The sequence below is a fragment of the Brachypodium distachyon genome, chromosome 3 (genome assembly GCF_000005505.3).
Source record: "Brachypodium distachyon strain Bd21 chromosome 3, Brachypodium_distachyon_v3.0, whole genome shotgun sequence".
NCBI lineage: Eukaryota > Viridiplantae > Streptophyta > Magnoliopsida > Poales > Poaceae > Brachypodium > Brachypodium distachyon.
The window spans coordinates 35,663,215-35,691,007 of NC_016133.3; the positions used below are offsets into that span (position 1 = coordinate 35,663,215).

The 27,793-nt window shown below is 42.9% G+C and overlaps 3 protein-coding genes and 2 long non-coding RNA genes across 5 annotated transcripts; 2 read left to right on the forward strand and 3 right to left on the reverse strand.

Moving 5' to 3' along the window:
* Positions 1 to 2,389: 2,389 nt before the first annotated feature.
* Positions 2,390 to 4,722, reverse strand: LOC112272049. Its single transcript, XR_002965738.1, has 2 exons — positions 4,624 to 4,722; positions 2,390 to 2,694 (listed from the first exon to the last, which is right to left on the reverse strand). It is a non-coding gene; the product is annotated as an uncharacterized LOC112272049 (long non-coding RNA).
* LOC100835427 (cyclin-P4-1) lies at positions 3,439 to 5,201 on the forward strand. The gene is made up of 2 exons (XM_003572044.4): positions 3,439 to 3,989; positions 4,708 to 5,201. Exons 1-2 carry the CDS (start codon positions 3,457 to 3,459, stop codon positions 4,979 to 4,981), a joined length of 807 nt encoding a protein of 268 aa, XP_003572092.3. The 5' UTR covers positions 3,439 to 3,456; the 3' UTR covers positions 4,982 to 5,201.
* A 3,425-nt stretch (positions 5,202 to 8,626) lies between these two features.
* LOC100825327 (RNA-binding KH domain-containing protein PEPPER) lies at positions 8,627 to 12,020 on the forward strand. The gene is made up of 6 exons (XM_014901750.2): positions 8,627 to 8,998; positions 9,677 to 9,935; positions 10,648 to 10,802; positions 10,879 to 11,142; positions 11,334 to 11,528; positions 11,609 to 12,020. Exons 1-6 carry the CDS (start codon positions 8,720 to 8,722, stop codon positions 11,798 to 11,800), a joined length of 1,344 nt encoding a protein of 447 aa, XP_014757236.1. The 5' UTR covers positions 8,627 to 8,719; the 3' UTR covers positions 11,801 to 12,020.
* A 1,187-nt stretch (positions 12,021 to 13,207) lies between these two features.
* On the reverse strand, positions 13,208 to 14,225 carry LOC100835735. The gene is made up of 2 exons (XM_010238359.1): positions 13,762 to 14,225; positions 13,208 to 13,601 (listed from the first exon to the last, which is right to left on the reverse strand). Exons 1-2 carry the CDS (start codon positions 14,223 to 14,225, stop codon positions 13,208 to 13,210), a joined length of 858 nt encoding a protein of 285 aa, XP_010236661.1.
* A 10,846-nt stretch (positions 14,226 to 25,071) lies between these two features.
* Positions 25,072 to 26,024, reverse strand: LOC112271815. The gene is made up of 2 exons (XR_002965273.1): positions 25,568 to 26,024; positions 25,072 to 25,377 (listed from the first exon to the last, which is right to left on the reverse strand). It is a non-coding gene; the product is annotated as an uncharacterized LOC112271815 (long non-coding RNA).
* Positions 26,025 to 27,793: the final 1,769 nt, after the last annotated feature.

Sequence of the window (27,793 nt, forward strand, 5' to 3'; positions counted from 1 at the left end):
AAGAGATGCAAACGTGCGAGTCTTGTTTTGTTAAAATAAAAATCGTCAGTTCTGAAACGAAATAAATTATGTGTCTTGTGATTTCGGTCGGTACCAAGATGTCTATATCTTGAAATTTTTCATCTAAATTCAAAGTAAGTTTACATTTTGTCAAAATATGTTGTACATTGATGGAATTTGTACGAGATACTCATTTTTTGGTGAGGACCAAAATATGTTTGTTACCGAAATATTAAGCCCTTTCCCGTGCAAGTCCAAGGTGAATAATGTTTTTTTATTTCCTCTGGCGCAGGTTAAGTGACTCAAATTTATCTTAATATAGATGTATATTTATATACTGAAATACGTTAGATACATGTAATATTTCGACACTTAATATGAGACATAAGGAGTATATAGTACAGTTGATAAGATTGGTTGGTGCAAGGCTTAGCAGGGGCTTAGTTAGATGGGATCAGACTTAAGAGTGTCCTTTCCTCCCCCTCACTCTCTAACTTCCACTCCATCATTAGAAAAGAACATATGTAAGCCCTTTACTTAAACATGATGATTAGCATCTGAGGATGCGATGCCAACATGCATGATCCAACCTTTTACCTTCCTGGTTAGGATAAACTAATCCCCCTCTCACATGGATGAGAGGCTGGAACAGTACGGATCCCATAAAATGCGGCTATTAAATCCGAAAAGGGCAAAACAATCGAAGGAAATTCCTGACAACTGGACCCGGAGAGGGGACACACCAACAACGTAACGTGCCAAGATGTCGCTCATGTGCCTTGTTGTGGCCTGGGCATATTCCTTCGTCTCCAGTCTGCAGCCAGTACCTAGCATAGATATCTTGATTTCATCCGAGCTAGCAAATAGAAACAACATGGCCCGATCAATCTGATGGCGCAAAAAATGATCAAACCTATACGGGTTTGTCGAATTTTCATCCGCGACCGTTCTTTCAAAACAATATCCATTGTCTCTGTATTTGAACCCGAATTCAGATATATCACAGGATACGAGAAGACTAAACACCCGGACACCCCCTCTCTATCTTAAAATCTCTATATCTGTGGAGAGAAAGAGAAGCATGAAAGTGAAAACCAATGATGGATTGTTGGGATCACAAATCACATGCATGCATGCTCGTCCGACGTGAGGAGCAACGTGTGCACGCGGCCTAGCTGTCTCTTTTGGCGACCGATTCAGATGTCTCTGCTCGTCACACACACACACAAACATGCCAGATTCCGATGCTTCCCTCTATTTCCTTCTGAACGAAACGATCTGCTATTCCTGGCGACAAGTCGGGTACAAAAGTCCAACTTTCTAATTTTCGTTGGCCGTATATAGAATTAGCGAGCATCGTCGATTGCTCGATTTAGATATCAAAATGTATCAGCTCGGCGGCTTAAGAGAACTAGGCGTTCCCCTTCGATCAAGTTACCCGCTCCGATAGTTACACATTATTCACTGTCATGACACACAATCTGATGGGTGTGATCGATCAACACGGAAATCCACACGAAGAAAAATACCAGCTGGATTACTTACCGTCTCGGACACTTCGTCGATAATTAGGCGAGCAGCCGAGTAGGAATACTAGCTGTCACACCCTGGGCCCTGGCACGTAAGTACGTTGCACGCGGTCGCGACGGGATTTGCCGGTGGCGGCACACAGACACAGCCCACACACGAAGAGAGAAACGAGCTTGGCGTGCGGAACGCCCTAATTTGGACCGGCACGCTCTGCCTAATCGCTGGAAATCGACCCGATGCATGGCACCAGAATATCTGCCGCGGCACGCGCCTTTGATTAGCTCCGGACTCCGGAGGCTGCTTTGGTTCCTTGGTTGGCTCCGTACGGTAAAATGCATCACAGGCCACCGTATTTATTTTTTTGCGATTAATAAGGTCACCGTATTTGTGAGCAAAGTTCACTTTTTCAAAAAACAAATCTAATCTTCTAATATCTAATTAAAGTAGCAGAAATTCTACGGTCCAGATTTTATAAAAGTTATCGTAGGGACTAGATTTGTCCATCTATCTAGATTTTAACAAAAGCTACCGGTACGGACTACGCAGAGTATGAAAAGAATTCGTAATGCAATCTAATCCGTACCAATCACGATGATACAACCTCCAAGGCAAGCACGATTGATCTCCCCTTGATCTCTCTGCCCCGGATTCAATCTGGCTCCCACCCCATTGTCGGCCATGCCGCGGGCGACCTCGGCCACCTGCCGCTCGCTCGTTTGTGAAAAAGACACAAACCTATTATAAAGGCTCACCAGAAATACAAATCAAAACTCAAACTTTGTATCATGACCTTTTTTAAGGGAGTATCATGACTTTTGATGACATATCAAAGTAGGAGTACTCACATGGCATACATTCATTTGCGTGACATCAAATTTTGAACGACAACAAAGATTCAGGATAAAGCCGAAAATTACAAAAACAACAACTTTGAAGCTAACTTCTCTGTCTGCGTCATTTGCATCTTCACTCGGGTGACGAAATGCAGAAAACCAAACACACAAAGGATGGAGTAAATCTCGTAGGTTTTATAGAGCAGCACACCTCAACATGTGTGGATGCTCGGGTTTCTGATGTTTTGCTTGGTCAGGCCCACCCGTGTATCGTAGCAGGTATCGCTACTGATTGTAACCCCGTTCAATGAGTAATAAAGCTCCTCTTTCCCTGCAAAAAAAAACATGTGAGAACTAAGATGGTTCAATGTGTTGTGGCTAGGGACACACCTCTCGCAAGGCAGATTGTCAAACCGTTGAACCATCAGCGAACCGAAAGATGACAAAGATCAGGAATTTACAAGTTACAAGATCCACAAATTTCATGGAGTAGAACCATCATAGTCACAGTAAAACGGGGTTGGATGCCGCCACCGTCAAGGACACAGAAAAACTTCAAACTAGCGAAGGTGCCAAAATTACAGGGCAGACATTAATCAATGGTTTCCTTTGCCACTTGATGCCGAATAGTTTGCCGGAGGCGAGGAAACCTCGTAGAGATTGGAGAGATGGCATTTTCTCCGATGGCTAGGATTTTCTTCTCCAGTGATATTGGTACCAATTGTACCAAACCATCCCAAATTAAACCCTAAACCCATGCTTGTAACAAACCCTAACCATTTTAACCGGGTATTCTTTCCAAGCCTCGCCGGTGGCCGTCATTGCCATTGCACACCCTTCATGTTTGCACCTCGATGAATCTCAACCATCGCTAGGTTGAAGAAGTTCTATTGATCGAGATCAAGAAAGGAGGCCATCCAAAATGCTTTAAAAAATGTTACATCAACCCTACATGTTGTAACTAGAAAACAAAATAAATCACCCTAAGTACAGCCAGGTGCCGCTAGCTATACGTTATCGCCGCCGACAAAATCCACCTGTTCGCGGACGAGCAAGAAATTCTCCAGCCCTTCGTTCCTTCCCCGGAGTAATCATGCCAACCAAACAGCAAATATCTTTTTCTTTCTTCAACCTTCCTTCCTCCCTTCCCCTCGCGTTTTCAACTTTCCCTCCCTTTATAACCACCTCCACCACCACTCCTCCCTCCCGCTCCCTCTCTCTCTCCGTCTCCGATCGACCGACGACTTGGCCGGCCACGAATAAGATGATGGCGGCGGGGGATCAGGAGAAGCAGGCGCCGGTGCCGCGGGTGGTGTCGATCCTGTCGGCGCTGCTGGAGCGCGTGGCGGAGCGCAACGACGTGGTGGCGGCGGCGCCGGAGAAGGAGAAGAAGGAGGAGAAGGCGGTGTCGGCGTTCCAGGGGCTGACGAAGCCGGCTATCTCGGTGGGGGTTTACCTGGAGCGCATCTTCCGGTTCGCCGGCTGCAGCCCGTCGTGCTACGTCGTGGCCTACATCTACCTCGACCGCTTCCTCCGCCGCCGCCCCGCCCTCGCCGTCGACTCCTTCAACGTCCACCGCCTCCTCATCACCTCCGTCCTCACCGCCGTCAAGTTCGTCGACGACATGTACGTATTCTGTACATCATACGCATCATCCATCTATCCATCCGATCCAATTACGGCTGAATTAGCTGTGCGTGTGGTTCCGATGGATTAATTAGCAAGTTTGTTGACTCTAGCAGAAAATTTGGAGCTCATGTCTACTAGTAGTTTAATCAGTTCATAGTTGAATTCCGCTTATCTGAAGGAACAAACACAACTCTATAAGTCTATATCTACATTGATCTTGTCTCAGTTAGTGAAATTAAATCGATCGATCTGCCGACTGCCGGACAAACTAATCCAAGCACAATTGAGGCGGTTTACTGCAGCATGATCGCATAATTGAGTTTGTTAGAATCAAATTGTTGTAGCTTGGGTTCTGATCTGATCTGACTTTGCCCCCACTTTTAAATAATCGTGACTAGAAGACGCAGCCCCAGCATGTGTGTGCCAAACCAGTAGTATTCCCAACTGGCATGGCACCAACAAAAGCCAAGCTAGCCTTGCCGTTTATAGCTGGTCACGAGAACAGCTGTCCAATTCGAGGCTGATCATGCGGCAATGCACAATTCGCCATTGTTATCCCAGCCGCTCCTCAAATCTACCTATATAGTAATTCATTATTTTCTAGTAAAAAATTAGTACTACTAGTACGTACCTTACGAAAATCTTGATGCCAAAATGCGACAAGCTTTTGCGCGTTCTGGAAAAGAAATCTGAAAACTGAAATATTACAATGCAGATGCTACAACAACGCCTACTTCGCGAGGGTGGGAGGGATCAGCTTGATGGAGATGAACTACCTGGAAGTGGACTTCCTCTTCGGCGTCGCCTTTGACCTCAACGTCACGCCGGCCACCTTCGACTCCTACTGCTCCGTTCTGCAGGCCGAGATGGCCTTCCTCGACCACCCGCCGCCTTCGCCGGTCGATGACGTCTCCCCCGCCTTGTTGCAGCACCAGGACCAGGTCGACGCTGGCCGCCACCGCCACGAGCAACAGCAGCTCACTGTCTGACCGATGGATCGAGCTTGCTAGCTAGCTCCTCCTTTTTTGTCACCGTGGTGTCGTTTCTATCTTGGCTTCTTTTTTTTCCCTTTTCTTTTTTTACTGTTCTTGGTACATAGATGGTGGTTAGTTAGGACGGATCATCAAAAGACGCATTTCGCCATTGTTGGAAGCATCAATCATGAATGGAAGCATGGATCAGATTGGGATTGTGAGAGCATTGTTAAAAGGAGATGCCTGCTTACCTGTGCGCATGTGAGTCACAGCACAGCACACACTTGCTTGCTTGCATGACTCCTGTTTGTTTCTTTCCCTCTGCTTTTTATTTTCCTGCTCCTTTTCCACTTTGTGGATCAAATTATTCGCCGAAAAGATGGATGGATTGAACGTCGTGGGATGGACTGGAGAACAACAATTGGGTCACTGCTCTGAACATGCCATGTTTCTTTCTTGATTGCCTATCTAAATCTATGCATCGCTTGCATGGTATATGCACAATTGGGACAAAATTGACCATATACCAGAATTCTAAAGAAAATGACACTCCGGGGTTCCAATGGATAGGGGCCGGAAAACTCTGATTCAATGAACACAGCAAGCTCTGCTAAATTTAGGAGCAAAAGTAGTTGAAGTGGCACTCCTTCAGTCTGAATCTGTCAGTGGGATATTCAGTCAGAAACGTCACTAGTCAGAGGAAATGACCGCTGTGGAAAGATTAAGCAGCAGCACTGTGATTTAATTTTGTCTGTTCTACCATGCATGTACAGAAGCAACAATGTTTCATCTCCAGACTTGAATTCTGTCTTGGTGTGACAGCTTGCCATGTATGCAGTTACCGCAAATAAGAAGATCAGAGTTACTGCAGCTGTTGCTCCGGGAATACACGCAGTGCCAAATTTTACATGGGAACTCCAATACAGACAGACAAAGTAAGAAAAGAAAAAATTGCAATGCATGCAATGCCCGAAAGGCAAGAAGCATCTTCGAGGTAAAGATGCAGGGAGATCAGGAAATGTCTGCAGGGAGATCAGGAGATGTGGTGATGATCAGGAACAGAACATCAGATGCTTTGTATATTGTGAGAGGTTGCCAGTGAAAAAATTTATACAAGGATGGATCAGAACGTGGTGTGCATGTAGAGGTAGGCCTAGTGGTGGCGCCTTTTGCGCTGTAGTAATATATAATGCCTTTGGCCTTAATGCGGCGATGAGCTGGATTAGAACATGGTTGGTCACAAGAAATCCGCCAGGATAAGATGATACCAAGAGGAGAGGGTAGATGAGTACCTCCGTACAAGTTTGTACTGTTTATCTTGATGGGAAATTACATGCGTTGATTCTCAATTGCAGTCATATTCGTCGACTGAAATATGTAATTTAGGCAAGACTTCTACATACTCTTCAACAAATTCTTAGGCAATTGCATGGGATGTAATTTGGGAGCAGTGTGTCCCTGAGTAAAAAATAACCAGAAGATCTCCATGCATATTGTGGCAATTGCCTACAAGTATATTTCCTCTCGGTCTCTAGACGTGTATTGAGAATTGGCATGTGGGCACTAGCTCGCTCAACCATGCATGTGATGTGCCAAGGCCAACTAGTGGCAATTGGCAATTGAACCCTGTGAATCCTTCCTATCCTACCCTACCAGATGCATGGGGAATCTGAGGCCTAAAGAATCACAGGAACCAGACTATTTGGGGATCGACAGTGATGCATGATTCTTTGGGCATCTCTTCCTTTCTTTTCATAAAGACTTCCATTTACTTTGGTTGTTCCCCTGTGAAATAGGGGTGGATTTTTGGTTCGGAGCTGCCTTTCCACTTTGGTACCCATGCATAAGTCGCGTGCGTTCCTCTACTGTGCATTTGTGCTACATGTTGTCATGTTCCGAAAACTCCATAAGCTTTTGTCTTTCTCACCTTCTAGATCAGTTCAAACTGATAACTTTACCACATTTGACGGCACAATATGAGCTTGTCGGTGCATGAAACTATGTACCCCCAATTTTAAGTACCTTGTTGGGGTAGGCAATGAGAACCTTACATATCATGAATCTGCTGTCAAGCAAGCCCTTGGACATCGTTTTGTGCAAAGACAAGTTGACTCTCGAACAGTGACATTGTGTCTATAAGCAATTAGTAGTATGTTAGCAATGGGTTTTACTATCACTGGTATCCAATAGGTCATCGACACGTGGCGTGGAAGGCATAAACACTCGCACATGTGTGTACCTTAAGCTATGCGGGGTGACCAGCTCAGTACAAGCTACAAGGTGACAAAAAGTGCCCTGTCATTTATGCTTACGGATGGCATATGTTTTCCTAAACAAATCTGCCGGCACTTACCAATAGCACTAGTGTCCTTATTAGTGAAAGTGTCAACTGACAACTGTGACAACTAACCCTGACTCAACAGTGGGTTCTGTTCAATACTATCCTAACATTGTTGGGTAAAACGGGTTTAGTTATCCTATCACAATGCTTTTTCAATGCTAGTTGCATAAGACTTTATTAACCCTTGAGGTTCCAAATGTAAGTAGGATGCATAAATCCAAATAATGAGGTTCCAAATGTAAGTAGGATTCATAAATCCAAATAATGTCAGGTCCGGCCATCATTGCGTCATTTTTTTTTCTAGCTTGGACCTACAAATTTTGCAAACATATCCATCGTTGAATATGCTTCAAACTAATTACACACTAGCCCACATTTCTCTCTTGGAAGTGTAGAACATAAACATAAGACAAGTGCTAAACATGTTTGTCGCATCCACAACCTCGGTAGCTGGTGTGGAGTGTGTTTGGTAGCCAGGTGGGCTTGTGGTGTCATAGAGGTTGTCTCTTCGCGACGGCTCTTAGGAGTTTATAACGGTTTTTCTCCGGTTTTTCGTTAATTAACTGGACATCAAAACTTCTTAATTAATGAGATGAGGTAAAGTTGTCGCCTCCATTTCGAAAAAAAAACTTCGGCTCCATCATCTTTAGTGCTATTGTCTCGTTGCAGATTTGTGCACTCCTTTGTCGTCTTCCCTCTGTCCTCTTGCACCGTGGATAGAGGCGAGCTCTTTGCTTCCCCACTGGCTCCCGGGTTTTGTCTCTCACCCAAACTAACACATACTCATTCCATTCATAAATATAGATGTTCTACTTTTTTCCTTAAGTCAAATTTCTTAAAGTTTGAACAAGTTTAATTTTTCACCAACAGATAACTCTAAATTAGTCCATGAATTAGTCTATTAAATTCGCCATGATATACAATTTAGATTTTAGTATGTTTATAAACTTGGTCAAACTTTATGAGGTCTGACCTGAAGACAAATGTAGAACATCTTTTCTTTAGGAACAGAGGTAGCAGCGGTTAAAAAATCTTTTGTCATTTTTCAGAATGAAAACATTTATCTTTAAATTTTTGGAGAGTAGTTTTTTTTTACGTTGAGTTTTTTTTTTGAGCGAATTTTTTTGCGTTGAGTTGGCCATCGTTGCATTGCCACTTACCTTTCTGCACCGCCACTGCGACGCCTAGACGCCCCAGCCTAACTAGGGCCCAAACCGGAAGTAAAGCCCAGCCCACTACCAAATTTTGGCCTGCACGCGGCGCAGGCATGCGAGAGCCCGTGAGAGATGAAACCGCAAAGTGCACCCAGAGTCCCAGATCTCGTGCCCCTCCCCGTCTCCCCTTCCTCCCCCCACTTGTAAGGTCTTCACGCCTGCCGCTGCAGTCCACGCCAAACCCTAGCCGTCATCGCCATGGCCGACCCCGCCGCCGCCACTACAGAGGTCGGGGCACTCGCTTCGCCTCCCCCGCCGGCCGTCGAGGAGGACGATGCGCCGGAGGAGGAGGAGGCCGTCCCGGAGGTGAAGAGGTGGCCCGGGTGGCCAGGGGACAGCGTGTTCCGGATGGTGGTACCGGTGCTGAAGGTCGGCAGCATCATCGGGAGGAAGGGAGAGCTCATCAAGCGCCTCGTCGAGGAGACCAAGGCCAGGGTCCGCGTCCTCGACGGCCCCGTCGGCGCCACCGAGCGCGTTGTGAGTACCCACGAACTTACCGCAGCGAGCGGTCGAACATGCTTAGATTTTGTTTTTATTTTTCCTGATGCGAATCCTATGTTGAGGAGTAGTTGGGAACTGTAATACCCGAAGGTCAGATTGTTTAGTTATCATGGAATTGCTGTTCTTTTTCTGTACATGTGCAACTCGTGCCAGCATGTTACCGTCGGTCGCTGGGGTCTTGGTAAATAGGTTTGGTGGTTGTTGTGCTTTGACATAAGTTCACTATGAGATTAATTGTGCCAGCAGCGGTGGGAGTGTCTGAATTTTCATGCATCTGACGCGTTAGGCTTTTGTTGTGCTGAATTTTACCTACCAGGTAGGTGTGTCCTATCTTGGGGAGGTGGGGATGTGAAAAGACAGGTTGCATTCACAATGTTTTCCTGAATAGGCAGTTTGGGTTGTTTAGTGCTGTACACATAGAATTGTTTCATGTGGCTATTCCGTTTACTACAGTATAAATGGAAATTCGTTTCTTTCAGTAGATAAAGCTGAACGATGGACTCTCTCTATGTTGTTGGTGCCCTTAGTGAATTTAAATTCGTCAGTTGGCGCCTCCATTTATTATTCTTTCATATCTGCGCACTTGTTGATAACAGTATACCTGATGCTCTCCTTTGCATCCATTGACTAAATCATGGCTCTATGATATTCCAGGTTTTGGTGTCTGGAAAAGAAGAACCAGGCTTGGACCTGCCTCCAGCTATGGATGCTCTGATTAGAGTTTTTAAACGTGTTAATGGAATAACCGATGTAGCTGCTGACAGTACTACCCAGACAGCTGCTCCACCTGGTGTATGTGCTGCGCGATTGTTGGTTCCTGGAGCTCAAGCAATTAACCTCATTGGGAAGCAAGGTGCTTCAATTAAGGCAATCCAGGAGGGCACGGGTGCTACAATACGGGTTATATCAATAGGTAATATACTGTGGGTTGGTGCATAGTATTATTAATTCGCCATTTCTTTGGTACATCAGTTGATCATCTTGCTGTTGGATTCTTAATCTTATATTTATCTGTTCCAAATTGATGCTCATAATTCGTAGCAAGGTTCTGTTAGTTCCTTGCTGCAGCACCAAAAAATTTCCAATACTTGATAGTATTTGGCTGGCCTTGGGAGAAAAATAATTCTTTGGAAGTCTTCCGTTAACACACTTTTTTGTATGCTACTGATGATTTTAAGAGTAGTCTGAAAATGTGTAAAGAGCTCTACTCTGATCTCTATTACTCTCTCTGTTCCATATTAAGTGACTCAAATTTGTCTAAATATGGACGTATCTATGTACTAAAATACGTCTAGATACATGTAATATTTCGGCACTTAATATGCGCGGAGGGAGTACATGTTTCTTCTTGCATGAAAGAATGTATTTTATTCTCTTGGTCATAGAAGAGAATGGAATTGAACAAAATTTATACTAGCATAGAACATTAGAATAGAAATTCTAAATTTCTTCTTTCTAGATGTACAAAAAATATGATGCACTTTAACTCTTTGAGGACAAAAAGGGCTATGCTTTTTGTGCTATTATTTAATAGCTCAATATTCTTTTAGTTTCAATTGCATTGAAAATGTACGAAGTCGTGAATAATGATATAGACAACTCATGGTGGGTATAAATTTATGTAGATGAGCGAGAGCGGCCTTTCTATGTAACTGACGATGAAAGGATAGTTGAGATACAGGGTGAAACAGAGAAAGTTCTAAAAGCACTGCAAGCAGTTTCTAATCATCTCCGGAAGTTTTTGGTTGACCATAGTGTACTTCCATTGTTTGAAAAAACTGTAAGCACATATTTGAACTCATGTTATGCTTCCCCATCATATTGTTTCTAATGCTTTGTTTATATTCTTTTCTCAGAATGCCCCAGTAAGTCAGGACCGCAGTGCTGATACTTGGGCTGACATGCCACATCATTCAATTGTTTCTACACAAGTAAACCAACAACCTGAAGTGCGTGATGAATATATACTTCCAATGAAGAGGGAGCATCTTTATCTTGAACGGGAACCTCTGGTAGATCATAACATTCATCGCTCAGGTGTGTCACTTTATGGGCGGGATCCTGCCTTGTCAGCATTGCGACCTTCTGGAATGCATAGTGTTGGCCCTCTCCTTACACAGGTATGGCATGTCTGGATTTTACATGCATATTATTTTGTTTGGTTTAATAACACTTCGTGCTTGCTTTTTTCATCAATTGTAATGTGCATCTTTCATTCCTGTTGGATATGCATTGCATCCATTAATCTTTGAACCAATGACATGATATTTCTTTACTTCAACTGTTGCTGATAAGAACAAATTATGCGCAGATAACTCAAACCATGCAGATCCCACTTACCTACGCGGAAGATATCATCGGAGTGAAAGGAGCAAACATTGCATACATACGAGCTAATAGTGGTGCTGTTGTCACAATTCAAGAGAGTTTGGGAAGCCCTGATGATATAACTGTTGAAATAAAGGGGACATCATCCCAGGTACAAGCCGCCCAACAGCTCATCCAGGTAATAATTGCACACCATATCCTTTAAAATGCAACCTTCCAACACACCAAAACTCTGATAATCATGTACTCTTCCTTCAGGACTCCTTGGCTGCACACAGAGAACCTGTGAGGAGCAGCTATGCAGGATTAGATCCGGTGTATAGGTCGAGCTACTCGCAGTATAGCAGCTCGGCTTATCCCTCATCATCGCTGCCATCTTATTCTAGCATGGACGGGAGCGGATATTCCTCATCAGGTCTTGGTGGTTATGGCTCCACTTATCGGTACTAGCTGGCATGGTTCCAAAAAGCAGTAAGCGTTAAGCGGTAGGTGAGGCCCCGATTAGAGGAACTCATGCTTAAGCGTGATTAAGCGTGTTTGTACGGACATTGTACGGACAGCTCAAAATGAATATTTTCTGGCACATATAATCCTAAATTCTATATGTTTTTCTATCATAAATCCTAAGCATGTAATCTAGGAAGAAATAATGTCGATCGATACCTTGATATGTGCCGGTTTTGTTCCTTTTTGTTGATCTCCAAGTCCTTTCTCCAAGAGCTACATGCAGATAGAACATAAATATTAGCAAGCAAAGTAGCAAATAGCAAAATAGTCAAATACCGAAATAACTAGCTTTGCAAATATGAATTATAAGACCCACACAACATATGTACGCATTGCAAGACATAAAAGGTTCAAAGTTCCATAGTGGCAATGTGGCAAAGATGCGAAGTCCCAAACTCCCACACAACATAACAAAACATAAAACACACATGACATGAATGAGTAATGATAATCGAAACTTGAAAGATGGATAGCATTATGCCATCATCTCTCTATGCTCAATAGCCATCATCATCATCATCATACTCAATGTCATCATCAACCATCTCCTCTTCCTCGGACTCAAACTCTTCTTCCTCAAGATCTCTCACTCTTGCACTTCTACGAGGTTGGAGTTGCTCTTGTGCACCCATTGCTTCTCCGATAACATCAAAAGGTATCTCCGTAGCAGGATGCACACTACGATATCCACCCTCCTCATCTCTAAAGACAGCCAATGCATGATCATCTCCTCCTTCAAAGAGCCATCCTTGAGCTTCGGAAGCATTTGTGCTTAGAAGAGAATCTGCTTTCTTCTTATCCTTCAATCTTTGCCTCTTGGACATCATCCTTGTATTGAATTGTATGTAGACCATGTTTTTGAGGCGATCCGTTGTTAGTCTATTTCTTCTCTTGGTGTGAATCTACAAGTAAAAAAAATAGTATGAAGCATGAAGAATGCAAATTGAGAGAGTAAGGTGGCTTATTAAGTAGTTTACCATTTCATAGACGCTCCAATTTCTTTCACAACCAGAAGAGCTAGAAGTCAATGATAAGATCCTCATAACCATCTTTTGCAACAAAGGAACCTCAGTTACATAGAGCTTCCACCATCCAACTGAGAAATAGAACAAATGAACAATTAAACTTTAAAAAATAGCAAGCAAGTAACATCAGCAGCAGCCAGCCAACAGCAGCAGTAGCTTACCAGGATTGTAGTCCTCCCTTTGACATGAAGTTGCAAGCTTCTTGAAAGGTCCTTCCATACTTTCATACTTCCCTTCCTCCACATTGACCACGGTATGAAGATCCTCGGTATCATCTCCAAAGTATTGCTCTGCACATTTCATGAATGCTACGGTCATGCTTGGATCAATCAAATATTTCTTTGTTAGCATATGCATAGTATGGATTCAAGAGATATGCGGTCTTGTGCAGTGATGTATCAAGCCTTCCTTTCAACTTCTTGTCAATGATGGCTATAGTCTCTTTGTAGTTCTTCTCAACATCGCCAAATGCCTCCTTGATCTTGATCTTTGCCTTCAACATCTCTCCATAAAGCCAAGCCATGGATGGCTTGACATCCCCATCAAACAAACGAAGAAGGATCACCAATGGCTCAAACACCTTCAAGCAAAGTGTTACTCCTTTCCAAAAGTTGGCATCCATCAAGGTGGCCGTTGTATCTTTTCCCTTCTTGGACTTCACAATTGGCATCTCCTCCCATGCTCTATCAACCATCATAGCCCTTAGAGCATCTGTCTTTCTGCCAAGCTTTGCAAAGTAAGGAAATTGGAAGCAAATCTAGTCACCCCCGGCCTTATGATATCTCTCCTCTCTGTGCATTTCCTCATGTATGCCAATGTCTTGTGATGCGCATAGATGAAGATAGTGACATTCTTTGCATGTCAACTATGTTCTTGAACCTTTTGATGTTGCCAATTCCTTGGAGCATCAAGTTGATGGTGTGAGTTGCACAAGAGCTCCAAAATATTTTTGGCCTCTTCTCAAGCAACATCTTCTTGGCTCCCATGTTATTGAAAGCATTATCCGTACAAACTTGCATCACATGTTCAGCCCTAACCTCCTCAATTGCCTTGTCCACTAGTTCAAATATGACTTCCACGGTATGTGACACATCTGAAGTCTCCTTTGACTTGAGGAAAGAAGTTCCACCACTACAATGCATGCACACATTCATGATGCTCCTCCTCTTGATGTCCGTCCATGCATCGGTCATGATGGTGCATCCAAGCTTGATCTTTTGGCCTTCACGTTCATCTAGCAAAGACTTGGTTCTTGCATACTCCTCACTCAACAACTTCTCACGAAGATCATGTTGACTAGGAGGCTCATACCCGGGACCAAACTTTCCAATGGCCTCACACATTTGCTTAAACTCATCATTGTCAAGAGCATTGAATGGTATTCCCGCACAAACACAAGGAAAAAACAGTAAGCAATTAAAAAAACAGCAAACAAGTAAAATTGTAAAAAAAAAACAGCAAGCAAGTAAAATTGTAAAAAAAAAAAACAGCAAGCATTGAATGGAATTGCAACATAGAAGCATGTGTGAGATTCAGATTTTACCATGTGTATACACCCATGTAGCAACATATTTTGCAACATCATGATTTCTCTCCTTAAAAAGAGCCTCATTCATACTTAGTTGCCTCAAAGCTTCCTCCTTGCTTGAGTTGCCATCAATAGGTCTCACATACTTGTCCATGGGGCCTAGCTTGTGCGGATCCGAGCTTGAGCTCCCAACGGTTACTACATTATCTAATACACTTTCTGATAACGACATGCACACCATCTCTAAGATCTTGTTCATGCTGCCTTTTCTTTGACTTGGTCTCTCCAACGCGCTGAAAAGCTTTCTTGCAATCTTCTATAGCTTCCGGAGTAGCTTTCTTGCATCCTCTCACATTTGGATCCGTATTTGCTACGTGTTGCTTGAAGCGGTAAATGCCTCCGGTGCTAATATGGTCACAAAAGTCACACTTCACCTTGTTCTCACAATATTTACCATACTTCCATCCAACATCATTTGAGTTACCCCTCAATGGTGACGGTGACGGTAACTCGGCCCCCTGTGCTTTCCCTGCTTCTCCATCAATGTCCATTGTACCTGCAAGTTAGGGATCCATGCATGCCCCAATACTAGGCTTAGCAAACAGCAGCAACAACAACACTTGAACACATGATGCAACAAGAACCATGGACAAGAACTTGAAATCAGAAATCTTGAACACACAGACACACAGTCACACATACATGATACATGCAAGAAAATAACATACACTAGGAGGAGAGGGAACAACAAGCTAAGCTCGAGTCATGGTCTTGTGGACGAACAGGTGATGTGGCTCGGGGTGGCCCGATCTTTCGATGAGATTGATAACTCTCGATTTGGGTAGGAGGTGACATTGACGATACGACTACGGCCTAGAAGGCAGCGCCTTAGCAATCGATACACCAACTCCAGAGGGTTATTGATCACGCGGGGACACGATCAACCTGACCACGATCGAAGGTCTTTGTTCCTGCAAGCAATCGAAGAACAAGCAATAACAAGATAAATAGCAGATGCGATATGAAATTGCGAGTATACTATATCAAACCAATGTCTCAACGAGACGATAAGTTGGGGTTCCGAAAGCGGTAAAGCAGGTGGTCTAACCGACACACGCGATTACACGAAGTAGTAGCAATGGCTAACTTTTAACTAAACAAAACCCAAGACTCCTTAGGGGGGCTCGTGGGGTATATAAAGGAGGGAGAGAGATTTTCGTCCACCTTGAGTAAGGAGGCTGAAATCCAACTCCATCTTTAACTTCCCTAACAAACTACAAATCTTTAGGAAACCGAAAAACAGATCCGTCAGCTTGTTTTGTCCGCCACGTTCAGCACACATCGAGTCTCCTTGTGGGGCCAGATCTGTTGGAAAGGTCTTGTAATTACCTTTCCAACAAGTACTTGTTTGCTTGATTTGGACTCCGGATGCGGCTTGGGTGATTAAAACAAATTCGAGTCTCCTGACAGCTCGGACCCGAATCGGATTCAACTTTAATTCGTGATATCTTTCTCTAGCAAGCTCCGAATCATGTGCCGTTTGATTTCTTGGAAAGTACACTTGAAATCCTTCCCTCTCAGCTGTATGGATGCTTGATTCTTGTTGGCCCTCCCGTTCGCCTCAATCGTATCTCATCTTGACCTTGGACTTGAAAAACTCGACAAGATGCCTACGTAATAAAACGATACAAGATAATAGTAGCTCCGCCTCTTCATAAATATGACAATGAAAACAATTACTACTTGAATTCATCTGATTATAAATATTTTTAAATATTATAAAATTGAGGGTACCAAAGGTCGTATCCATGGTTAGCATGTCCAAATCATCTTCCTTTTCTTGAAAGGAAAGCCGTCCTCGGCGTCGTTTGTGCTGAAAAGAGACTGACAAAATAGACAAAGTGTGTGCATGGTATATGTATATGTCATCCATCTTTATACATCTCTTTTCTTGCACAATTAATGTTTTATAACAAAATCACATGAGATAATTAGTAAAACAATCATGATGAATAACATTCCGGCAAGAAGATTGACAATATTGTTTGCATTTATAAGCGAAACGATTTCTTGTATTTGGTTTGCACCGCTCACCATTACACCATCCCAACATTGGAGAATAATAATGAATAGTATCCAAATTAGTTACTACAATATGCTGAAATTTAGAGCAAGTCAAAGCACTAATATTCAAACAAGCATGTAAATAACTATTTGGCAAATAATCAACACCAATATTGGAGGTCATATCAAAATGATTAAGCATGTGCAAAAATTTCTTTTCTCCCAAGAGAGGAAAATTATCACAAGTAATGCAAATCTCATGCACCAAAAGGTTATTGTTCACATCATGTTGTCCAATTAAATGAATCGTGTATCCATGAACAACAAAAAATTTCGAAATTGTTAACTCATACACTTTATCCATTGCATGTGACAAATACATGGGACTATCAAGTGTAATATAACACAAAGAATTAATAGGTGGATCGTTCTCAATCACCATGTGTAATTAACTCGACACAACCTAAACCAAATTTATCTACATCACATGTTTGTTCCAAAACATTAGTTATTTCCTCACATGATTCATTCTCATCAATATCAAAATTAATATGTGCACTCAAATCATTAGAAGAATTAATTTCAGCAGTAGGTGCACTCAAATCAGCATGTAAATCAACAATTTCATATGGTGCAGAAAATTCAACATGTATCTCATTTATTTCATCACATGTCATATTTAGTTTAGGAACACAATCATCTTTATCATTACCTTGTAAGCTCAACACGTTTCTAGTACACTTTCTCTCCAATTTCCTCTCTGCTTCACGAGCAAGATTAAGCAAACACAATAGAGAGTCATATTTTCCGTATTCAATTATGTAAGAAATATCAAAGTTAAGCCCACAATAAAATCTATCCATTTTTCTTTGTTCGGTTTCGTCTAAACCAGACCGCAATGTTATAACTTGGAACTCATGGTAGTAATCATCAACAGATTTATCATCTTGTGTTAAACGTCGTAGCTGTGAGCGCAAGTTATTAGCATAATTAAAAGGAACATATTTTTCTCTCATGATTTTCTTCATATCAACCCAACTGTGGGGTATTTTCTTTTCTCTAACTATCTCATTCCACCAAGATAAAGCAGCAAAAGTAAATTTACTACTAGCAATTTGAACCTTGCGACTATCAAGTATATGGAAGCAAGTGAATTGTTCAGTTAAAGCTATCTCCCAATGTATATACGTTTCAGCATTATTTTCACCCTCAAAGAAAGGTACACACAATTTAATGGTATCAGAAGGATTGTTTTGTACCGTTGCCTTAGGCATTGTCAACAAGAGATGTGGAGGATGGCCGTGGTGAAAAGCACTCATCGCGGTCACTGGATAGCATCGGTCTAGTTCCCATGCTTCGTGTAAGTCCTGTCATGGTTTGTAGAAAACAAGAAACAAATCACAGTAATATGTTCTTATCAACTACTAGGATGTGGCTACAAGTCGCTTAGCTCTCAAGCTAAAAATCAAGTTCTTACAAGTTCTAACCATGCAAAACAGGAAGTTGATGACCAACGGCGTGACCAAGCCTTCCGAAGATTGAATGTATCGATGCCTCGGTAACAAACCAACCTAGGTGTAGAATCTGTGGAGCTTGGAGGCTTTTGTGAGTAGCAAGGAATAGCAAATAAAGCAATGCAAAGTTGAAAATATGCTCAATAATGCTAGTCCTAGCTGCTGGAGTCGATAAGATCGAATTACAGAAATAATCTAAGCCTAGATACTGAAGAAGGTAGGAATAGATAGATCAAAAGATGGCACAACAAGTAAATCCCTGGAATTTTTTTTCTTTTTCTTTTTCTTTTTGTGGCCTTCTATTTGGCTTCTTATTCTTTTCTTCTTCTTTTTTTAACCCAGAAACTCATGCAAAAGAACGATCGGAAAACTGTACGTCGGTCCATCGAAGAACAGCAAAGGCTGTAGTAAGAAAAATTCAGAAAAATATGTAAAAATATGGGTTAGAAGCGTATCGACACAAGCTTTCCATCAAGGGCAAGATCACTCAAAACGGATGTTGGACGGTGGAGAAAACTGAAAAACACCGCGCTGCAGCGACGCCGGAAAACGGATGCAGAAACTTGGAAGCTCCGAAAGTCCACCTTAGAAGCCGAATTTGAGGGTCAAAGTCCTGGGCTAAGCCCTGGATATTTCATGAAGGCCCTCGTCGTGTGCTTTCCAAAAAGTCCAAGTACGTCCAAATCCAAGTTGGTATGCAAAAGATATGCCCGTTTTACTGAACACGGGTCAAACCCACTCGGAAATAAAATTCTCCTCGGTGTAGGATCTGAAATTGATTCTTTCTATCTCTCACTTTTTTTTTTCACAACTATCCTAACAACTTGATCTCTAAACAAAATTCGATCTCCTTCCTTATTCTGAAACATTTTCCAAAAGCACTCTCAATTGGACCCGAACTGGAAATCGGTGGCGACAAAAATTGCGATTCAAAACGAAATTGATGAAGGCGGATATGATGGTGGCAACAACGGATTGATGATGTGGTGGTGGTGTGGCAGGGAGATTGGCGGTGGAAGAATTAAAGAGGAAACCTGCGTCACACGAAAAACAAGAAAACCAAAACAAGTTCGATCTAGTAGAAAAAAAATTGAAAAACGATCCAATCTAATCCAACAACTCGACACGTTAATGCAGCAAAGATTCAACCATGCAAATACTAATGTGAAAATTGGAAGGCTCAGATTGGTTCTAGGACAAGGTAACTAATTCTAATTTTTGTTTAGCTTTTTCTGGACGATAGGTAAAAACAGATGTAAACTAGGGATAAATTGGAAAAATCTCACCGAGCAACCTTAAACTCTGAAACCACGTGATGTGGCTCGGGGTGGCCCAATCTTTCGATGAGATTGATAACTCTCGATTTGGGTAAGATGTGACATTGATGCTCTGACTACGGCCTAGAAGACAGTGCCTTAGCACTCGATACACCAACTCCAGAGGGTTATTGATCAAGCGGGAGCACGATCAACCTGACCACGAAGGTCTTTGTTCCTACAATCAATCCAAGAACAAGCAACAACAAGATAAATAGCAGATGCAATCTGAAATTGTGAGTATACTATATCAAACCAACGTCACAACGAGACGGTAAGTTGGGGTTCCGAAAGCGGTAAAGCAGGTGGTCTAACCGACACACGCGATTACACAAAGTAGTAGCAATGGCTAACTTTTAAGTAAACAAAACCCAAGGCTCCTTAGGGGGGCTCGTGGGGTATATAAAGGAGGAGGGAGAGAGATTTTCGTCCACCTTGAGTAAGGAGGCCGAAATCCAACTCTATCTCTAACTTCCCTAACAAACTACAACTCTTTAGGAAACCGAAAAACAGATCCGTTAGCTTGTTTTGTCCGCCACGGTCAGCACGCGTCGAATCTCCTTGTAGGGCTGGATCCGTTAGAAAGGTCTTGTAATTACCTTTTGCAACAAGTACTTGTTTGGTTGATTTGGACTCTCGATGCGGCCTGAGTGATTAAAACAAATTCGGGTCTCCTGACAGTTCGGACCCGAATCGGATTCAATTTTAATTCGTGATATCTTTCTCTAGCAAGCTCCGAATCATGTGCCATTTGATTTGTTGGAAAGTTCACTTGAAATCCTTCCCTCTCAGCTGTATGGATGCTTGATTCTTGTTGGCCTCCCGTTCGCCTCCATCGTATCTCATCTTGATCTTGGACTTGAAAAGCTCGACAAGATGGCTACGTAATAAAACGAGACAAGATAGCAGTACCTCCGCCTCTTCATAAATATGACAATGAAAACAATTATTATTTGAATTCACCTGATTATAAATCTTGTCAAATATTATAGAATTGAGGGTATCAAAGGTTGTATCCATGGTTAGCATGTCCATATCAATAGGGGACGGAATCCTCAATCTGGACGGGAGTTCTGGACGGATGGAGAGGGGAATCAACCTGACTGGAGAAGAGGAGGGAGGGAGCCGGCTTTGGAGATGACTGACCGGCGGCGGGAGAGGATCTGGACCGGCGGCGCTCGGGAGAGCTGCAATGGCGCCGCCGCCTCCTCTTCTTTGTGGTCACGAGCGTGGAGCAGCCCCCCCCCCCCCCCCCCAATTTCCCAATCTCCCGCTCGCCCCTTCCACGCTCAGGCACCGATTTTTTCAGAAACGCGACGCTTTCGCGCGCCTAAGTGTCCGCTTAAAATTAAGCGTCCCGCTTAATCGTGCTTAGCCCTTAAACTCGCGCTCAGGCCTTAATCGCCGCGGTTTGCCAATGCCCTGCTGTAAGCGGCGCTTAAGCGACCGCTTTTGACAGCTTTTTGGAACCATGCTAGCTGGCAGCCTTTTCTCATCAGACTTGCTGCCACCCTCTTTCTGTTCCTGGTTGTGTAAATGTCAGCAACAGCTGCTCTACTGGCTTAATGTTCTGGGTTGGAGTCTGATAGTATCATTAATGGTTTATAGATGTTCTTTTTTTTTGGAGGAAGTCTATTGTTCTAGCCTTTTTGTGTGTAACTGAGATCTTATGACGATCATTATGTTGAAAATGTTGTAATTCAATGTGTGTTCATCTGTTGGTGCAATATTTTTCATGGCGCCAGTTGATGGGCAAAGAACCTGATGTCAAGTATGACATCCTCGCCCCTCGGAAGATACTGTGGCTTCACAACAATAACCATTTCAAATTGGCCGAAGTTTTCGTGATGTTCAATTGATATTTACTTTGATTTGATAATTACATCACACAGAAACATGTACAATACTTGGCATAAGGTGACGGGATTTAAGACAAGTTTCAGCAAAAGTCATACTCAGGGACGGAGCCAGAAATTTTACATGAGGGGGGCGAGTTGGGATTAGGTGGGGGGGGGGGGTGGAATTAGAGTCTTCAACTATTTTAAAGTGATGTCTCTAAAAAATATGACTTTTAATGAGTTGATTAGTACTCCCTCTTATCCTAAATTGTTGTCGAAATATTACATGTATCTAGACACTTTTTAAGAATAGATACATCCAGATTTGGACAAAATTGAGTCAAGAATTTAGGATCAGAGGGAGTAACTCCCCCCCCTCCCCCTTTGATCCGTCCCTGTTCATACTCCTTCTGATTCATAACAAGTCTTTTGGATTTTACTCTTTGTACAAAATTCAAGACACTTGTTATGGATGGGCGTACTAACTTTGTACTACATCATCCAAGACAATTATTATGGACGGAGGAAGTACAAAGTTCAAGTCCGGTGCATCGCTATATCATCAGCACTAACATTAAAAGCATGAGTTGTGTCTGATCTGGACGATCTCCACCTTCCATTGCATAAATTATAGCCCTAATGAGAATCCATTGGAAAAGCAAACAAAAAACATCCTAGTAAGGAAGCCGTGGCGCCAGACCGAGACGTCTGCAGCCATGCCACTTTTCATCTGCTACGAGCCATCTTCCGCCATTGCCCGCCCCTCTATCTCCGCTGCCCCCACGGACTGACTCCGCCGTCCGTCTCCGCCCCTGCAGATTTTTAGATAGACATGAATGGGAAACTTTTTGCATGGGAGCTAATCAATGAATGAATAAATCAATTTTGCTTCACTTTACTTCCGTTGTTGCTGCCTTTTGCGGGTAGAAGAGCACTGGTGGATCTAGAATTTCACCGCCGGGGATGCCACACTTTACACGAACACTATGAAGATTTTTTTTAGTACGGAACACTACATAAATATTTCAGTCCTCGCCGAAATGACCAAAGTCTTGGAAATTTTGACATTATTTTGGATTTTTTAATGAATTAATACTAATTATGTAAATGGATCTGAATTTTCTAGATACATATTTTGTACCGAAAAATTTAGAAAATCTAAGGGAATTTTGACAAAATCTTAAGCCCCGTTGTCACCAATCAGTCCAGAAGCCGTGTCCACGAGTGAGATAGGGTTTATCCTTGCCGCTTGCGCTTGCTATCCTCCGGAACATAGAAAACATGAGAAATCAATTTGTTATTGTAGATATCAGTGCCTCGTTAGCTCAAAGCCAGTATAAGTGGGTTTAGACCCGATGGTTCAACCATGTGAGTTACTAGTATTTTTTTAGCATTAAACATTAGTGAAACTTGATTAAGCTTAATACTAGGATAGTACAAATTAGCATTTTTGGAGCGGGTGCCATGGCACCCCCCTAGATCCGCCCATGTAGAAGAGGGATTCAGAAATAGGACAATTATTCACACTGTTTGATATATTTCCCTGGGTTTCAAAGGTCGAATAAATGGATTTCTTTGCTTATTTCGACAAAATTGGACAACATCTCTGTAGGATCTCCAGTTAAGGGGTTCAATGGCATCATCCATAACAGAGTTTTGTATGTATTTTAACATGTAAAACTTCCAAGTGCTATATTCTTCTGTTCCTATCTTAACCCTCAGTATAACAAACGCATCCCAGAGCCTCCAGAGGGGGTCATTATAGCTCAAAGGTATTTTCCCCTTTAAACTTGCATAATATGCTGCTTTTAGGCGTAAGCATGATATTTGTTGCAGTTTCTTCACAGAAGCAGCCGATGTTCCCTTTGCATGATACTAAACCTTTTCCGGACACTTTATCATTGTATGTATACACATTCCGTAGCAATGCATGAGTACCTGTCAATCATTTTGAACACAATAAGTGCATTTATCTAACTGGAACCATTTAATCCAGATTTAGCAGGGAAAAATGCTTCCATTGGTATTGCTATAGCTCTTGCATACCATTTAATATAACAACCAAGTCAGTCTCTGCGTCTTGGAGAATGCTATAGGACCCCAAGACATTTCTTAAAGATTGCCTCCCCTTCAATTGGCATCTTGGTATTACAGATTGATTTGCTCATGACACTTGACATCATAGAGACCGTGGAGGCGAGCGGCTGCTTCGGTATGTGCGGCCGAGGAGATGAATCCGCTCTCGTGGTTCATACACCAGCGGCTGCTTCGGTATGCCTCGCGTTTTATCTCCTTTCGCCGGTAACAGTAATTAAGGTATTTTGATTACGGTTCTACCCTGACATGAAGGTCATCTTGCACTTTTTTGCAGGTTTTAACATGAACAGGGAGGGCGGCGGCGGTGACACGGAGAACAATGAGGTGTTCGACCTAGGCCACTCACCACACGACGCGCTATTCATCTCCATAGTCATCTTCTGCGTCGGGGTCGTGATCATCGTGACCTTCTACATGCTCGCGCGACATTGGTGGCGGAAGAAAGCGGCGGCCACGATGGTTCACCCCAACGGCGACGACGGATAGAAGGACGAAGCCGGCAACGCGTGAAGCCGACGGCGACATGTTTAGTTCTAACACCCTTAAAGGTTAGTAATGAGATGGCTCGTAGGCGTTGACTAAAGATTTGACTATTTGCATCGTAAGTTGAACGGAGGATCCGAGACCATAGTTGGATCCATCTTGTCTTGTCGATTGTGCGTTTGTCAAATTCGAAGTCCGAAATAGTATGTTTAGAGCACCTTTTGTGTGAGCCATTGCGTGAGTTTAGATTAAAAAAAAGAGAGAAACAATACGATCTAAACTGAATGGGATAAGGAAAATCAAAAAGAAAAGAAAAGAAAGTAAAACCCCACAGTTGAAATCTCAAATTTCAAACAAATTTGAAATTTCAATACGATCCATGATTTTGTTTCGTATCTATCAAATTTCAAACAAAGTTCATTGAAATCTCATTGAAATTTCACAAATACACCATTGAAAATCCAAATGTGCAATTATTCCATTGGTACATCATTTAAAATTTATGTGTATATCATTGAACTTTCGTCGACAAGTCATTTGATTGAAATTTCGTTAGCAATAATCATTTCAATAGTATAACAATAAAAAATTTGTTTGCACCAATAGTTGAAATCCTAAGTGCATAAATAGAAAAATGACTACAGGGATGTAGTGTGGGTTCATTCACAAAAAAACTTATTAAGAGGCTAAGTAGAAAACTGTCAAATGTTTTAGTTCCGTCCATTAGATTCAGATTGGAGGCTCTAGATTGCTCCGAGCATGCCGGTGTGCGGAAACACCTCATGCCTCGGTACGTAGCACTTGAATCTTCTCAGTGTAGCCTGTTCTCCCGAACGTTGAGGCTTCGAGTTTTTTCTCCTTTCCCTCCCCCAACTCCCTGGTAACGCCGCCTAAGACTTCTTCAGCCACCACTGCTGCTACCCCTACTGCTGGTGCCTTTGCTGCTACCAGCGTTGCTGTCTGCACTGCTGCTCGCCGCCCTGCACTGCTCTGTGACTGCTGCTGCCTTCCTCTGGAACCGTTCGCCGTCCTGGAGACAGCCCTAGCAACAATGACGAGTGCCATGCGCCGCTAGTTGGAAGGAGGCCAACCGTGAGGGCTGTCGGTGTAAGAGGGAGCTGGAGCTTAGAGCAGAATTAGGGAGGAGGGAGAACAAATACCGTGGGCATCTCTACGTAGTAAATTCATCGTAGTAAAACGCTCCCAGATAAGCTTCATTTTTTTGTCTACGTGTGTGATTTCTACGGATACACCTTTCCAGTTTTAAACCATAACCCATTTGACTCCAGGCCCTACAAAGCCTCATGCAAACCCTAAAATACTACTCCTTCTCATAGTAAATTCTTGACTCAAATGTGTTCAAATATGGATGTATTTATTCTTAAAAAACGTCTAGATACATGTAATATTTCGACAACAATTTAGAATCGGATGGAGCATTTTCCTTGGAAGTAAAACTAGAGAGTCCTCTTTTCTCTCTCTCATGTACATTTCTCAGTGACCGGCGGCAACCGGTTGCCCGGTTGGATGACTGGATCTTTCCGATTGCCTTTGGCCTTCACGAATCACTTGCTGTCCCATGACCTGGCTAGCCGGTGACCTTGTCATTCACACGCTATCCTTTGGCTCAGAATTTGCCTTCCACACAGCTATACCTGCATGTCAATGAACAAATAATGTTTCTCTACTGGCAATTATATCTAAAATTTGTTACTCCCCTCTGATACATATTATACCTACATGGATGTATCTATGTTTAAAAAATATCTACGTACATCTAATGTTTTCATAAGTATTTTTTTGACAAATAATACTTCAACAAATAATATGGATCACAAGGAGTACCGAATTTTTCAGGTCCATCTGATAATCTTGTACTCTCCAGTACGGAATTTTTCAGGCCCATCTGCGCGAGTATAACTTCTAATTGTTACTCATACACGTTGGGGAGTGTCTTGAGCTTTCTGCCGTCATCGGACGAGAGGTCGGCGTGCATCTCGTCTCGACGACCTGCCGCAGGCGCACGGTCAGCATGGCGCAACCCTTCTCGAACTCGCGCCGCAGCGCCACCGCTCTCTGCAACCTCGCCCGTGCTGACGCCCTACGCGCTACCAGCACTGCGGCGTCGCTCACGTGTCCGCCGCGCACCACGCGGCCCCCCCGAACCCCACCATTCCCATCCGGCGAGGCTGCACCGGAGCACGGCCGCCGTGTCGCCATTGCCGCCAGGGGAGTGCATCGCCTACCGCGCCGCCGCCGCCGTTCTCTTTTTTTTTTTTTTTTTTTGAGGGAACCGCCGCAGCCGTTCTCTGGTGCGAGGACGGGAGAAAACGGGCAGGCCGGGTTTCCTCCGTCCCTTTTTCTTCCGCACCGGATCGATCAGGACCATCGGCTTCAATCGGACGGCTCGGAGCAGTGCGGGGCAGTAGCTAGGCTTTCGGCATGATAACGGGCTGAATCTGCCCATGGGCTCTTGCCCAGGTTTACTCAATCCAGGTAAACTTCTGTTTTGGGCTGAAATGAAAGTTAGCCTTTTCTTATTATTTCAATGCATTTTGCTTTATGTACTGTTGTTTAGATTTTGTATTGCCCTGCTGTTTAATATTAACGGCCCCAGCATTGTTGATCTTGAAAATTTTATTTGATACACTAACAAAATGGATCCAACGGGAAATTTATGTAGAGAATTGTGACGTGATATTTAATGCTAATGCCTTATTTAATGTTTTTAACATCTTTGGATGGCATTTAAAATTTATGATAATTTTGGAATTTCTTAATATGGTAATTACTGACGAGTTTATGTTGATCAATCAATTATGGCATTTCTTAATATGCTCATCACTAATGGGTTGGTGCCACCTTAAGAAAAATGTTAGTAGTCGGTTGTTTCGATTGTCCTCACCGGTTTGCATGTTCATTCATGTAGAAGTTACCAAATGGATGTGCAATAATAAGAAGTCACCATAGAGCAAGAATAGATAAAAACAGAGGTTGGATATGCGCTAGACGAACTAGCATGTGTAAGAAAAGTTGTCTTTATCAGCTAGAAGCCATCAAAGAGTAGAAGAAGAAAGGGAAATTGTGGTATGGGGTACTGTCCTTGTCGGTTTAGAAGGAGAGGGAAAAATGATACTAGAGTTGACAAGAATGTGGTAATTTTCCCTTAATAGTTTTAGCCATGACGTAGAAGATAAAAAAAGACATATCAAGTGTAAGGAAAGCTGTTCTTATCGGTTAGAGGTCATCAAAGCGTAGAAGAGAAGGGAAAACATGGCATGGGGTATTGTCCTTTTTATCAGCAAACTCCCGAACCAAACACAGCCTAATCACTTGCAACACACACAAGGTAAGAGATAGAGAAGAGGGAAGGAATTATGAGTAGAGGAAAACATGGCAGTTTGCAATTGATAATTTAGCTGTACACATACACTCGGACATGATCAAACCGTTGATAGTTATGTAGATTTTTTGAGGAATGCATATCAAATTACCAATAATTATGATTTTTTTTTTAATATAACTAGAGTAAATTCCAGTTTTTACCCCTAAGTTACATTTTTTGACAGTTTTTACCCCATTTAGCAAGATTTTCGTTTTTGTGCCCCATTTAACAAAAAATTGTTCCAAAAATTGCCCCATTTAAAATTTTGCCCCAATTTCCCTCCGCTCTGACACCATTTAGCAACCCCTGGCTCTGTGCCGTTGCGCCATGACGCTATAACTATAAGGCCGCGAACCCAGCAAGAAGCCGGAGAAGCGAGCTCTTCTCCTGCTCCGTGCAGGAGCTGGTCGGAGAGGGCAAGGAGATCAGTACGTAGAACAAGAGAAGCTCTTCTCGTGCTTCATGCAGGAGCTGGTCGGAGAAAGCGAGGAGATCAGTAGAACAAGAGCCAAGCAGATGAAAGGCACAGGAAATCTGCTCCTGTATGAACAATGGTGTGGCTGCATGAGAGCTGATGGGAGTTAAGAATAGTGTTTTGCCGTAATGAGCCCGTAGGCCAATCTCTTGTATATATATAGCAACACATACGTACATCATACATATGGCAAGTGCAGATATGGCATGTA